At 51.7% G+C, this 14,765-nt stretch overlaps 1 protein-coding gene across 1 annotated transcript; it reads right to left on the bottom strand.

Moving 5' to 3' along the window:
• Positions 1 to 465: 465 nt before the first annotated feature.
• On the bottom strand, positions 466 to 7,026 carry GPR162 (G protein-coupled receptor 162). Its single transcript, XM_065028130.1, has 5 exons — positions 6,822 to 7,026; positions 3,243 to 5,013; positions 2,227 to 2,416; positions 1,510 to 1,661; positions 466 to 1,353 (listed from the first exon to the last, which is right to left on the bottom strand). Exons 2-5 carry the CDS (start codon positions 4,080 to 4,082, stop codon positions 826 to 828), a joined length of 1,710 nt encoding a protein of 569 aa, XP_064884202.1. The 5' UTR covers positions 4,083 to 5,013; positions 6,822 to 7,026; the 3' UTR covers positions 466 to 825.
• Between the last annotated feature and the right edge of the window lie 7,739 nt (positions 7,027 to 14,765).

Here is a 14,765-nt window from a genome sequence, read left to right as displayed (position 1 = left end):
TGTCTGGGTGAGAAGTTTGGGCCATCGTGTTTTATGCAAAGTTTGCACTGGAATCAAAAGTTTGCACCAGTGAAATGAGATGTTATGGGTCAGGATCTTTTTTGGAGATAAAGTAATTGTTTTCAAGCCTGGGGTTGCCTCAAAGCAATATTAGAAACCACAGAGGCTGCTCCTGCTTAGCTGAAGGCAGCCTAAGTCTCCCCTGAAATGGACAGGAAAGCTTTTCACTCAGTCTCCCATGACGACTCCTCGACACAGGCTTCATTCCCTACCCTGGGCTGCTAAGCATCTGCTGCCTTCCAGATGCACTGACGAGAAAGGGATGGAGAGGGAGGAAAGGAGCTTCACACTTTTTGCATTTCCCTTCCAGAAGCCTATGAAGCTTCATTAAACATTAGGCCAGTCATTTTGTTTCTATGGAAACAAAATTATTACTAATATATTATTTTAAAAACAGACACACGATTGACACTCCAAATATAGAATTTTAATACCATTCTGTGCCTGCCCTGTCTTTTAGGGCAGAGCGGATGCGAGGGTGGAGTTCACAAAGGGATGGGACTGATGAGGGTGCCAAGTGGCAGTGGCAGCAGTGGGTGTATTTGTAACCTGAGGGCAGGCACAGGCTGTCCATGTCCGTCTGTCATGCTCCCTTCTGCGGATCTGTCCCACTCCTTTTTCCCCCACCAGTGTGGGGTGCCATGTTTCCTGCCTGCTGGCGAGAAAGATGAGAATGCAAATTAGTGATCAGGTCCCAGGACAAAGGAAACACTTGAAATTTTATTTAAAAATAATGATGACACTGAATGTTTTTGATGCTGTCTCTCATAGTTTGGGATCTTGGAAGGTCTGTGCCTCACAGGCCTCAAGGGTCCTTTCGTGTGGCGCCTGCTCTCCATCCTGCTGATGCCAGTCTTCATTCCCAGCCAGGGAGCAGCGCCGTGGCCGGTCGATGTTCTCCTCCTCTCTGCTGCCAAGGGAGAGGCGGCGATCACGGCGTGATGCGAGCAGGAGACGAGAGTGCCGTGGGCTGCAGGCTGGGGTGGGTTGTGGTGTCTCGTCAATGAACGTGGTGATCTCATCTCGGAAGAAGCAGGCGCTGGAGCTGGAGACCCGGGGCATCAGCCCTGCCTCCAAAAACTGCCGTAGGGTCGTCAGCTCATCTTCAGGTGGCCGCCGGCGGTGCTGGTAGTCATGCAGCTGAGGAGGCAAGAAGCCAGGGCCTCCAGGCTTGCGGGGGGTGGGAATGCGGATGTCATCAGATGAAGACCATTTGTGTAGGAAGGACGGAGCGGAGCGGTGGGCAGAGAAGATGTTAGTCTCATCATGTGACATTCTTCTGGAGATAGGGACCTGGCAAACAGAAGGAGGGTGGTGATAGAAGACTTGAAGAGACAGAATAGGAGGGGAGTAGCTGAGGCCCCAGAGAATCAAGAAGACACGAAAGTGTGGGAGACTGACAGAGAAGGAACGGGGTTCTGGGGCTGCCTCTGCTAGCTCTCAGCTCACCTGCAGGTAGTGCACCTTGTCCTGTGGTAACAACATGTGGTGCATGGGCAGCAGCTTGATATCCCGGGAGTCCCTTCTCACAGCTGCAGCACCGTTTGCATCAAATCTCACTTTGCAGATCCTGCCATCACCGTAATCATCACACACACCATCTGTTGGCAAAGAGGGGCACAGCAGTCAACACTTTTCAGCCAGAAGAGAAGCATTATCAGGGCACCTGGATGCCATCCTAATGCTTGTCTAACTTCTGCCACCCTATTTGCAGCCCCCAGGGCTCACCTCTGAAGAAGGACTTCGTCTTTCTGCTTCCAGCAGCACCAAAAGACCGAGAGACTGTCCTGTTTCTTCTGTCTCGCCTTTGAATCACCCACTGCCAGAACTTGGACCAGCAAGTTGGGCTGAGGCCCAGCATGTCACTTTGGTTGTGGTTTGGCAGCTGTACGAACTGTCTCTACTGTTGCTTCTACTGTGAAGGACACTGCACTAATTTTTCCTTTACGCTAGCGAGTCCTAAGGCAGCAAGTGAGTGGCAGAGCCTTCTCCAGAATAAATTTTCTCATAGTTGCTGATTTAAGATATAACACGAATCCCACCTAGCCACCCACAGCACCACTCCCAGTGCCATCAGGTCCTTTTCCCAAGGAAGACCCCTCTTTCCTCTGTAGTCTCTTGGGAAATGGATTAATGAAGATGACCGTGGGGTCGCAAGGGGCTTACCATCATCTCCGTCTTCCTCAGACATAATAGCCACACATTGCTCCCATACGGTGCGAAGATCCGCTCGGTAGCGCTCGCAGGACCAGATGAAGGAGGGGAGCAGCAAGGTCTGCACCATGGAGCACCAGAGCACTGCAAGGACCATCCAGGTGGGGGCCGTATCATAGCGCAGGCTAAAAAAGCTCACGACCTTCGAGGTAAGAGAGAGAAATAATGCTGAGAAAGGAGACAGAAGTGGGAATCAAGGAAGAACGATATCGGGAGTCAATTATGTCATAGAACATAATCTGTCTGTAAAAGATTCATCAAGTAATTGGCCCATGCCCCTTTGAAAAACTGTTCTGGGGTGTTGTCCAGGTTTGCTGGACCATATTGTGACCTGTCATATCTCTAACATGAGACATGGTGTTATGATCCCCTTCTTCCCTGTGCTCATTATGAGCTGGAGCTAAATAAGTGGTAACAGAACACAGCCACTGGGAAAAAAAAAAAAAAGAAAGCTGTGACTAAGCCCTAAGCCTCTGTTCTCTTAATGGTTCCCTTTGAGAACTTCCCCAGCTCTCCAGTTTTGCAGAGAATCAACCAGCCAGCCAAAACCTGGATTCTGACTATGCCCATACAAACAGAAGGAAAAAGGAAACTGTGACAGCTTTTAAAGCTGGTGTATCAGTTCTCCAGAAGCAAACTGGAGAAATAGAAAACTCATTGTTTTTAGAGGTAGATCCCCCTGTAAGTTTGCAGAATATTTTCCTCTCAGCCACTTGAAACTTTCAACTGGTTTTAGTGGTGTGGAGTGTATTCCACAGGCTTAGACTTGTCTTAAGAAAATGCTTCTGCAGAAGGATGAGAGAATTGCTGCAATCTTTTTAAAACGGGCCCTCAGAATAACACAGATTCAGATGCAGCAACTCTGTGGCTGCTGGACAGAAGACAGGATTTCTTCCCTAAAACACAAGAGAAACGGAAATCTAGTTTAATGTCAGACCCTGAAGGGAAAGGGAGAACTAGCTGCTTACCAAGATGGGCACCCCAGTGAGTGTGTCGTACAGGAAGACAATAGCACTGATGAGGTTGGTCATCTGCAAGGAGGTCTTGGCTGACTCAGAGCCATCCAGTGAAGACCTCCTTTTGCCTCGCACATCCTCTACCACAATGGCCGGCACATTGAAAGTGGTGTGTGCTGATGAAGAGCAGGATGATGCTTCCTCTGCCCTCTGATGGCGACACCGCCGGCGTCTTCTGTGTGCCCACAGGGTCTGGTAGAAAGTGATACCCACGCACACCAAGCCCATGACGATTCCTCCAAGCAGCAGGAGGCTAAAGCAGACACCGAAGCCCAGCCCTATCTTGCTGACAATGAACTGGCAGCCACGAGCATAGTAGCGCTCGCCATTGTTGTGCCAGCCGATGGAGGGCAGGGTGGAGAGGATGAACGATACCATCCAGATACCCATGACTGCGTGCAGAGCCTGCTTTTTGGCATTGCTCAGCCGGTAGTTGACTGGCCACCTCACCATCCACATGCGGTGGTAGGAAAGGGAGGCCACTGTGAAGCAGGTGGCCAGCGCCAGGGTGTAGTATGTGGAGACAAAGACCTTGCAGATGCTTTCGTTCCAGTCGTAGTCAGATGACTCACGCCGCAGCTGCACCACGGCATAGGTGGTGAGGGGTACTGCTGCCATAAGGATGTGTGTCCCAGCGAGGAAGCACAGCAGCAGCTCCAGAGGCTTGTGTTTCTGTTGTTTGGCTGTGATGCTGAGGATAATCCATGAGTTGGCCAACAGGGCTAACATCCCACATGCCAGCCACCACAGTGAGTTGTTGTGCAAGGTGGACTCTGATTCAGAGTCCCCCATACTGCCACCCCTGCTAGGCTGCACCCTGTCCCTGCTGCTGGGATTTTGTAAGAGGGTGAGTGGAACTCCGCACTAGGGAAGCCCCGTCCCTCCTCATCTGCTGCTGCTGCTGCGATGCAAGGTGTCTGCACGCTGAAGAGGCTCCTCAAGGCATTGCCACCAGGTGCTAGGTGGAAAAGCTGTCAGCTCTGTCTCACTTTTGGTTTTCCCTTTCCCTTCTTATATTTATTTCCCTTGTTCTAACCTTTCCATCCGTTTTTTCCCTTGTTTTCTTTCTTTTTCTTTCTTCCACCTTCTTGCTCTCTCTTTCTTATGAACACTTGCCAGTGCTTGTTCCCTCACTCGCTTGGGCTCACTTTTTTTTTTCCTCCCCATCTATTTCATCTCCCTCCTCCACTCTTCCCCCAAAGAAAAAGCTCTCCTTACTTCATGGGCCCACCAGGCACCTTCTGTCTCAGGAAGCACCTTCTGCTGGAACTGGTGAAGGCCACACTGCTGGGAGACTCCAAACAGTTTGGCAGTAGCAGATGCCTGCTGCCCAGTGTCCTAGTGAGTGAGGACCTAAGCAAGAGTTTCAGAGATGACAGGAGGCAGGACAAAGGTCCCACGGAAATGGTGAGGGTGACATGTACACCATGTGTGATCCCCTCTCACCAAATGCCACGCTTGTGGCCAGGTAGAGGTTCCTGCCAAGGCTGTTAGAGACCTATTAGCAGAGAGTGAAGGGTGAGGAACAAGATTCAGAAGGTTCCCTATCCAAGACCTCACAGCACCCTCACTACATTGTCCTTTTTGCTGTCCTGCAGGGCTCAGCCTGCTCTTTCAAGCTTCCCTGCACAGTGCAGGGTAGAGCTGGCAAACAATAAGGAGATGGCGAGAAGGGGAAGATCCTTTTCAAAGGTTCCCTTGGAGATTCAGGGCACGAGGTTCACTGTAGAAGACAGAAAAGAGAAAAAGTAATTTAAGATCATTCTATCTCCCCAGATCTCTCTCTCTCTCTCTCTCTCTCTCTCTCTCCTTGCCCACACAAACACCTTGTCATGATTTAGGCTATGTAGAACACTCCCTGTGTCTTTGAGGGAACAGAAGAGCCAGATTTGCACCAGTTTCTGCATACCTCACCCTGGACTCTGGCCCCCAGCAACTCCTTCCAGTGCTGCCAAGACACCCTGCGCTCCCCAGCCTTCCAGTCTGAGGCTCCCCACCCAAGGCATTACTAATGCCATTTCTGTAATGGAAGGCCTGTTTCACATTGCTCCCCGGCTATTCTGGTCCTGCTCTCCCCACGCACCCGTTCTGACACCCCTCGCTCCTGCTGTACAGCTCCCACAGCTCCACCAGTCTTTGGACCTCAGCTTTTCTCCATCAGTGTTCTGGATGTTAACCTGCCACTCCTGTCCCGTCCTGCTGACGGGTGTTTGCCACCACTCTAGCAATACCACGCCATCCCACAGACTTGAAGCACAAGTCTTTTGGCCACATGCTTTCCCTACCTAGCACATTTCTGCTAGAGCAGCTCTGGTCTCCAGACACCCTGCAGTTACAAACCAAGCAAGCCAGACTGGTAACCTCATGCTGAGGCTACTCACCTTTGCCCCCTGGTCCTACCAGCTCAGACCCCCTCTCCTGTATTCATCTATAGGGTACACCCAAGCAGTATATTCCAGGAAGGTATAGGCCTGCTCTGCACCTTGAGATGTAAACTAAATAATTCCATGGATGAATCAGTGTCCCCCCAGTCTGAGCTAGTGGCTGTTCCCACCACTCCCCTTCCTTCTCCTTCACGCATTTTCTCACCCTCTCTGTAACCACTTGAGGCTTTGCCTCCTTTCCCCCCTGCTTGGAGCAATTTGTCATTACTGGATTGGCGACGCACCCGCGCTGCCCTGGTTCAGCTCTTCTCCCCAAGTGGCCCCACTCTTGCAGTTAGGCCTGTGGCCTCTGGAGACAGTTACGAAGCTAGCCAGCCCTGATAATCCCAGGGGGATGAATTTCCTTGCATCATCTCCTTCTGCCGCCCTTCCACCCGGCTTGTTCTGATGGCCCATGCTGTTCCCTTGATGAGGCAGGAACCCTCCCACCTCTGCTGGCATTGGGGCCTGATTCTGCTCCGAGACGGGGTCATGCCACTCTCGGAGATGGGAGACCCTGGTGCTGATGCTGGATGGCCAGTTCGGGAAAGATCCTGGATGGCCATGTTGGGAAATCCCGTCCACGCCTGACCCTGCTCCTTGGCCTGAGCCCCCACTTCATCCCACCGCCCATCTCACCAGCATGGAGAGAGAGACTCTTGGGGATGGTGACTCAGGGGAAGGCAAGGGTGGGGGGTCTGAGAGGAAGATGACCCAGAATAACTGCAAGGAAGAGCAGAGAAAAACGGGGTGCCAGGGGATGTGGGTGGCCGGCGGGCTTGGGGCCGGGGTGCAGTGCTGCCCCCCACCACTCCCTCCCGTTGCCCCCCGCCCGGAAGCGCGGGCACGGTCGCGGTTCCCGCGGTGGCTGGAGGGGCAGCGGGGGTCCCCGGACCGGGTCGCCCCGGGCCTCACCGGGCAGCGGCGAGGCGGCGCGGCCGGCCGGGGCTGGGCTGGGCGGGGGCCGGAGCCGCGGAGCCCACGGGGCGACCCGGGGCGCGGCCGTGCCCGGCGGCGGCGGCGCCGCCCTGTGCGCGGCGGAGCGGAGCGGGGGCCGAAGGCGGCGGCGGGGGCCGATGGCGGCGGGGGCCGGAGGGACCCATCTTACCTCTCGCCGGAGCAAGCGCTGCCATGGCGACGGGCGCCCCGCGCGGCTGTGCGCGCCTCTGCCCGGCTGTGCCGGCCCCCGGCCCCGGCCGCCGCAGCGGACGCTGCAGGCAGCCGCCCCGGCCCCGCACTCCGGCCATCCGCCAGGCGGGGCGACGGCGAGGGGCGAGGGGCGGGGAGCGCCGGCGGGAGACGGCGGCGGGAGCAGCGCCGGGCCGAGCAGCCAGGGGGCGGGCCGGCCGGCCGGGCGCGGGAGCCGCCGCCCCGGACTCGGTCCCGGCCCCTGCCGGCGCCCGGGCGCCCGCAGCGGCGGTCCCGGGAGGCGCGGGGTGACGGGTCGGCTGCGCCCGGCTGTGCCGGGGAACGCGCGACTTCCCGAGCTGGTCCTGGCCGGGGCTCAGCCACAAGGGCTGCTGCTGCTGCCGGGCTCCAGCGGGCTCCACCTCGTATGAATCCCTCTTGCCCCGCGGGGGCCGCCCCCTGGAATACGAGTTGCGGGAGAAGCAAGTGCCGGGCTCCCGTTCCCAAAGAAAGAGGGTTGTGAGGAAGCAACCTAAGAGATGTCCGGTGTGAGGGGAAAGGCAAGGAGCTAGCAGAGGGGCCTGCATTGGGATGCTTGGAGCACGGGGTGCCCAGGGCACCTGCTCTCCAGGTTCAGCCATGGTACCAGAGCTGAGTTCACCAGCCAGCAGCATTGTCCCACAAATAGGGAAAGGGAAAGAAGGAAATAGAGCAGAAATAGTGCTCAGAGGAACGGGTTGGTCATGTCGGAAGAATAAACCTCCCCCTACAGCTGCGTCACCTCAGGGATGGCAATCCTGGCTTCACAAGACAATGGACATCTCAGTTTACTCAGCTGATGTCTCGTGACTGAAGTGAAGGCACCAACACCTTTCTTGTCCTTGATCATTTTAGGAGCTGACGTCTCCCAAAATCTCTACATCTCTTTCCTCCATTAGAACTGGGGTGGGATGGGACACCAAGTTTCTGGACAGTTAACACCTCAGTTTGGATCATGAACAATTTAGGTTTAAGGAACCTGCAAGATGTGCAACAGATATGGTCTGAGGACTATGAGAATTCAGCTTTACTTTGGACTAGAAATAGTCTGAAGTAAGCGCCCAGACATTCACAGCGTGGTCACTAAGTCCTCAGCATCAGCCGTTTTCCTCTACAGATCTGCTCCTACTGTATCACCCTGTTTGCTAAAGTAGACCTGACCCTACAGATCCAGCATCTGCTCGGCTTTAGCACCCTCTCTGACAGGGCAAGTTTCATATATCATTCTAAATATTGGCTGAGGTGATCCCAAGTGCCTTGTATACCAAGAAATTTCATCTGAGGTTTGCATGGTCAGCAGAAAGAGTCCTGAGTAAGGTACTGGAGGTACTGCTGGTTCTGAGGCCCAGGGACAGCAGTGAAGGCAGTTCCAGAGGTATAAATATGTATATATATATATATATGTATATCTGAGACAAGACCTGTCTGCATTGCACTGGTTGTTGTCACTGGGGCCTGTTTTAGAGACAGTGAGTAGAATCAGTAACCGCTATAATAGATCTGGCTTTGTGTCAGGTAGACATGAAGAGATATTTTTGATAAAGTGGTGACAATGCTGCTGTGCTCTGGCTATTCTTTGTCAGGCAGGAGCTGCCATGATGGAACAGCCCCAAGGTGGTCCATCTCAGCGGTTAGCCCAGCAACACCAGGAGCCAGAGAGGTGAGAAGGGCCCCCCTCAGTCATATCTTTTCAACTCATATAATTTGTGTGAGGTTTACGTCTTGAAGTGAGAAGGTCTGTATCCACAGATGTAAACATTTGTGCAGCTCTAGTTGTGTCATTTGTATGAATTACTTAATGTGATAACTTCCACATTACCATCCTCTTCTGATTCAGAAGTTGAGTCTCCTTAGTGTGAGTTGTTAGCCTGCCTGCGTGGGTGAATAAATCCTCTTATTATCTCAGGGAAACAGCAAACCAAGTTTCTGGCACTTTCTGTGCTGCCTGCATCAGCTTCACTCAGGTAGGGACATCCTGCAACCCAGCATCCCTTCAGGGCTTGGGATACACCTGACAGAGATCAGTGAGCAGAGCTGGATACGGACGACTCCTGTCTTGAGGAGGCTTCTTGTGTTTGCAATGTGGCTGGGTTCTTAGTTTGAATAAAAGCATAAAACTGAAGATTTACTGTAAGCAGAATGAACTCTGTGGGAAGGAGAAGAGCATTTACCCTGGGGCTGTCATACTCCCAAGCAGATGCTAGTCCATCCATCTCATCTAAAGGGATTTCAAAGACTCTGTTTATTTGCCTAGCATTCCCAGACACCTGGTTTCACTGGTTTTGATAAGCGGTGGGTCACAACTGCATATGTGCTGCATATCGACAATGCAGATGCAAAGGAACACAAACACTCAGATCTGGAGAACCTGAAGCCCCATGGTGCAGATCTCCCTGTGTATCTAGGAAGCCCAGGCTAGAAGTGAGATACGCCCGGACTCATCTCCTAGAAGGATTCACAGAGCTGGGAGCGATTTTTAATTCCTACAGAGCCAGGCAGGTCTCTGACTGGTGATCTGCTGTCTAAAGGTTCAGCAGCTCACTAGAATATCCTGAGGCATCCAGGCCCAAAGAAACACCAGTGTTACAATGTAAGGATATGAAATGCCTTCTGTAAAAGTTCATTGCCTCAAGATCAGTTATTTCTAGACAGCAGCTCTGCAGGTCCATGGAAATGCGCTTCCCAGAGGTGCCCTGGATTCTTAAAGGAACAGAGCTCATTAACCGAGCAACAAACACCAGCATTGTAAAACCAAAAGCACTAGCAGAACAGCCAAATTTGCTTCACAGGACTTTGATGCTTTTACTTGGGACTTTGATAGTGACCATGGGAGGTTTCACACATGTTTCTCACAGATCATGAATGTGACTAAATCCATCCTCAGAGCCCCAACATGGCTTGCAGAGCCTTTTGTGAGGCCATGCTGGGGTGCTTGCAAGCAGGTTTCCTGGCATCCTTCCTGGTTCTTTGAGCAGGGTGTGGTTAATGGCTAACAAGAATCCAGCCAAATAGATGTGTTAGCATATTGCTTCAGAAAAGACAGAGACTGCAACGTAGGTTTGTCATATCTAAATCTTAGATTCTATTTCTAGCACCATATGGAAAGATTTAGTGAGACTTCTTGGATAATTCATCTGCAAAATGGACAAGTAATAATAGCTCACATCAGGGGACAGACGACTAATGCTAGTCATGAGCTACACAGAAATATCAAGGGCTTGCAGTGTAAAAACAGGAATTTGAACTTGTGGATGCTTGTTTACAGTTGAATGTATTTCCTTACACACTGGGCATCTTCTAATTTTTTTTTTTTCCCTCTGTCACATACATAAATATTTGTATATGATGTTCTCCTTCTACATCCCTTCTGCCTTTGTGGCCTCACTGATATCCCAGTGCAGTGTGTTCCAGCCTGTCAAGGATGTAAAATCATCATTTCAGAATTTAATTGTGCCACTTTCCAAAATTACAGGACACTTATTGTTTGTTCTCCTACATAGAAATGATAATTAGGAGCTCTTGAATAATTAATCTGGGAACCTATGATATCTGAAAGGAGCTGACGTCATTTTTTATTTGGATTTGTAGCACAAAATTACAACTTTCTTTTTACTATCTGTTTCCCTAACTTGCCTAGATGTGCCTGAGGTTTCTTAAGACCAGAGCAGTATTTTCTTAATCCAAAAATGCGCCAAGATTTCAGGAGCACTGCTGACATACTGCATGCAGCTGGCCCTTGTCAGGAAGCTCTCTGGCTCCCCTTGTCATTCCAGCTGGTGTGGTGGCCTCTCCGGGAGCCATGGCCCTCACAGGGCCAGCATCACTGTTACTGCTGTTCATCTCCAGGACCTTCTTTCCGCACAGCACACAGACAAGCTCCGAGGAGGGACTTCCCAGCACCAGAGCCTAAAACAGGCACTTTGACACCAGCCAGCTGGTACCAAAACATTGAGAAGAATGGGTTTCTCCTCTCTTCCTTCCCTTTTGATTCCTTGCCAATGAGTCAGTCTCTGCCATCACCTCTTATTCTGCTGTTCTCTAATTCTACAAATCTGGAGAGCCTTTAAGGCTCAGCTAAGCTGGCTAGAAAATGAACAAGAAGAGAGCCAAAGACTTCTTCAGGGTGATGCTGGGGAAGGACGCTGACACGCATGGGGCAAAGGCAGCCTGCCATGGCTTGGAAGTGTTGCTCAGATGTGTGTGCACTAAACTGCACTGGGAGTACACTCAGAAAGCAATCAGTCCAGAGCTGAGCATCTGCAAGGGCCTGTTATTCCTACTCTACCCTCACCTCTGAGAAGGGTAGATGGAAGCTACTCTCTCTGCAGCTGCATTAGCCTGATGAGCCACTCAAATGGACGCTGAAAGCTGTTCTTTCTGCCCCTCCCCGCCCCCTCCCCGTGATAAAAAGAAACTAGAAGATGCTGAAGTGCACAGCTTCCTCCCTTTTAGACCTTGGGAACATGTAAAGATACACACAGGGTCATTTTGCTCTGAAGGCTGAGGGATGTGAGCGCTTCGCTGCAGAGCCCGCAGGGAGCATGAGTCACGTGGGCTGCCTCGGCAGATCCGGGCTGACAGCATCCACCGGATCACCGCCTCGCCTTGCACTCAAAGGGCAGAAATAAACTGGGAAGCAGGAGGGGCTTGAGGAGGTTGGGCTATGGGCTGGGGTTATTTCAGCCTCTGTGCTTCTGGTTCAGCAGAACTGGACAGGGTAGTACAGCCTCATCTGCGTTCAAGCCCTTTTCTCCACGGAAGCAAGCAGGTCTGTGGGTCCTGGTGGGGGCCCATGCATTGGAGGTGGGTCCAAAGCACTGAAGCATGTGCTTTTTTCCTTCTGCAGCCCAGAAATGTGGGCAACAGTAGTACCAGAAAGACCAACATATTAGGGAAAACAAACATGTCTCAGTTTATTCTAAATTCTTGCTTTCCATGATGTTTCCACATCACTGCACTCTGGTTGCTGTTGTTTTATGAGCATGGGCCTGTATGCTGTTCCGAGTCCTGCCGTCTTCTCAGGGCTATTCTGATGATCTGTCACCACATGAAAAAATATGTCTGTCATTGTGTTTGTTGCTTTGTAGAGTCATACATCACTGTGGTTTGTGTTGTGCAGAGGCATTATGCATTATAGTGTAGATACACCCTCATTACACCTAGCAAAGGGAGAAGTCCTCCTGAGAAGAAGGACCAGGATACATTCAACACAGCATTTAAAGCCCTGGGGTGCCATGAGGAAGGAACTACACAAAGCGATCTGATAGGGACACCTGGCTTCTTGTTTCTGTCTTCAATGTGTGGAGGAGCACTGTTGCCACAGTGTCACCTCCCGCACAGGCTGTGAAGACAGCGTGTTGTGTCAGAAAGGGAGCACGCTGTTGTATTTCCTCAGCCCAGGCCTGGGCAAGATGTGACCTCAGTCTGCTCCAGCTGGGGACTCACCAGGTACATCTACATTGACACATGTTTCGTGCAAGCTTGTTCTTATCTGGTGTGAACCTCCACCACTGTGCTGCCCTAAAGCCCACACTGAAGCTTTTAGTATTGCATTCAGAAAGCAAAGCCCATCTAGGACTTGCTCTGTGAAAGACTTTTCTCTCAGTTACAGCAGTCTGTGCATCTAGGGAACAAAGAAGTTCATCATGTGAAAAGATACAGACTGTCAAAAAAAAAGAGATTAATGAGATCGGAGCCTACAGTGGTTTGTGCTTACAGGTGAGTTTCACGTAGAGCAGGGCAGGGTCATGACTGCTGAAATGGGGACACCTACTGAGGAAATGTGCAGTGTTGAGGAAGGCTTGTTATGCCCATCCAGATGTGAGAAGTGGAAGCTGTGCATCTGTAGACACGGCTGTGTACTTACAGGTATTCCGGTGTCACCATCACATCTGCTGTAACATCAGCCAGGCCACCTGGAAATGGGTGGAAGGACCTTCTGTATCGATGGTGGCAGTGTGAGCCTGACTGTGCTTTGCAGGTCGGTCCCAGCTGTAAGTGGGGACACAGCCTTTGGTTGCTCGTGGGGACACAGCCCTTGGAAGTGAGCAGAACCGGAGCTGCTGAGCTGAGGGTCATGTGTCTACATGGTGTCACTCCTCACCTCATGAGAGGACCAGCCTGGCTTGGAGACTGCACCACCACCTGCCAGCATGAGATCAGGGCTGTGGTGAGGCAGGTGTTCTGCCTCCTGGACTCCCGCAGCTGCAGGCAGCACTGTCAGGCAGCACATGCACCTCACTGTTCGCCGAGCCACAAGTGGGCACATTTTCTGCTGCCCAAGCATTTCATCCTTGACAAGCTAGGCTTGATGGACCCAGTGCTAGAGGCCCTGTCAGCTTAGTCTCTCATTGTCAGACTGATCCTCTCACTGAAAAAGTCAAGGCTTGTATTTTTAGGTACAGAGGTAGTTGGTTCAGCTGCCAGAGTCTCAGCTGAGCACCTGAACTGCTGCAGTTGGCAGCAGTGCCAGGGGAGCTCATGATGGAGCCTCACCCGAGATGCTGCTTTGTCCCAGCAGGGGATCAGGTGATGCAGGATAATCTCTGTGCTCCAGACACCCATGTGAGCGTGAAGAGGAGCAGAATTTGGTACTCGAGCAGTTATTTTAAAAAAAGGGTCTGGACTGCAGGAGCAGGGTTTGGTTTGGTTTTGGTTGAAAGAACTATGCCAAGCACTTGGTCATGATCGTTATATTGACCACCACTGACCCTGGACTCAAATTCCCTCATACAGCTTCCAAAACTGACCTCTCCTTAAGCCTTGATGGTGCCTTGTTTAGCAGACTGACCAGCCTCAACTGGCTCTCAATTTACACTGGCAGTTCAGGGCTAGCTGAAAATGCACTAGCTGAAAATGTCTTTCCCATAGGAAAGACATGGACCTGCTGGATAGGGTTCGGAGGAGGCCACAAAATAATCAGAGGCATGAAACACCTCTGCTGTGAGGACAGGCTGAGAAAATTGGGGTTGTTCAGCCTGGAGAAGAGAAAGCTCCAGGGAGATCTTATTGCAGCCACTCAGTACTTAAAAGGGTCTGATAAGAAAGACGGGGACAGACTTCTTAGCAGGGCCTCTTGTGATAGGACAAGGGGTAATGGTTTTAAACTACAGGAGGGAAGATTTGGGGTAGACACAAGGAAGAATTTTTTTATGATGAAGGTGGTGAAACATTGGCCTAGGTTGCCCAGAGAGGTGGTAAATGCCCCATCCCTGGAGACATTCAAGGTCAGGCTGGATGGTGCTCTGGGCAACCTGATCTAGTTGAAGAAGTCCCTGCTTATTGCAGGGGGCTGGACTAGATGAGTTTTGAAGGTCCCTTCCAACCCAAATTATTCTATGAGTCTATAATTGAGGGACAGGACAGGAGCAGGAGGAGCAACTATGTGCACCAGGATATGGACCAAGGCTTTTCCAAAAGTAATGTAGTTTTGTGTGCATAAGCACAAGCTATGGGGAAGGCAAATGACATTGTCACGAGCCTTTGTCAGGTGATGGAGGAGCAGGCATGACTTTCGTGGTGGCCTACATCTGCTGCCACAGCTGCCTGGGGCTGCGTCCCTGGAGTGAAATGGGGCTGGGGCGGGGGGAGGATTTCCCCCAGCTCACAGGTGTCGTTTCTGCCGTTGTTGCCATCTGTCTTTTTACTGTCAGTAACAGTATGATGCTCATGTGTCTGCCACAGGGAAACCCCCCCCTCCAGCACTGAGCATCCTGGAGGAGGGGTCTACCTCATGGGGAGCACTTCCCACAGCCCAGTGCCCCTCTCTGCCTCTCCCCAGCAAGCCCAGCACAAACAAGCAAAACTGGACTGCAGCCAGCAGCAGCTGTAGGACCTCAAAGCCTTTCTGACCCATTGCTAGCAGACAGTAGGATAGCTTATACAA

This window comes from Columba livia, chromosome 1, assembly GCF_036013475.1.
Source record: "Columba livia isolate bColLiv1 breed racing homer chromosome 1, bColLiv1.pat.W.v2, whole genome shotgun sequence".
Lineage (NCBI taxonomy): Eukaryota > Metazoa > Chordata > Aves > Columbiformes > Columbidae > Columba > Columba livia.
The sequence above is the reverse complement of the archived record's forward strand: the minus strand, read 5'-3'. Positions and strand labels throughout refer to the sequence as shown.

Coding starts and splice junctions, on each gene's coding strand:
- GPR162 (XM_065028130.1), bottom strand. CDS start 4,082: ATGGGGGACTCTGAATCAGAGTCCACCTTGCACAACAACTCACTGTGG. Junction 2,417..3,242: donor TCACTGGGGTGCCCATCTTG/GTAAGCAGCTAG, acceptor CTTACCTCGAAG/GTCGTGAGCTTTTTTAGCCT. Junction 1,662..2,226: donor TGAGGAAGACGGAGATGATG/GTAAGCCCCTTG, acceptor CTTTGCCAACAG/ATGGTGTGTGTGATGATTAC.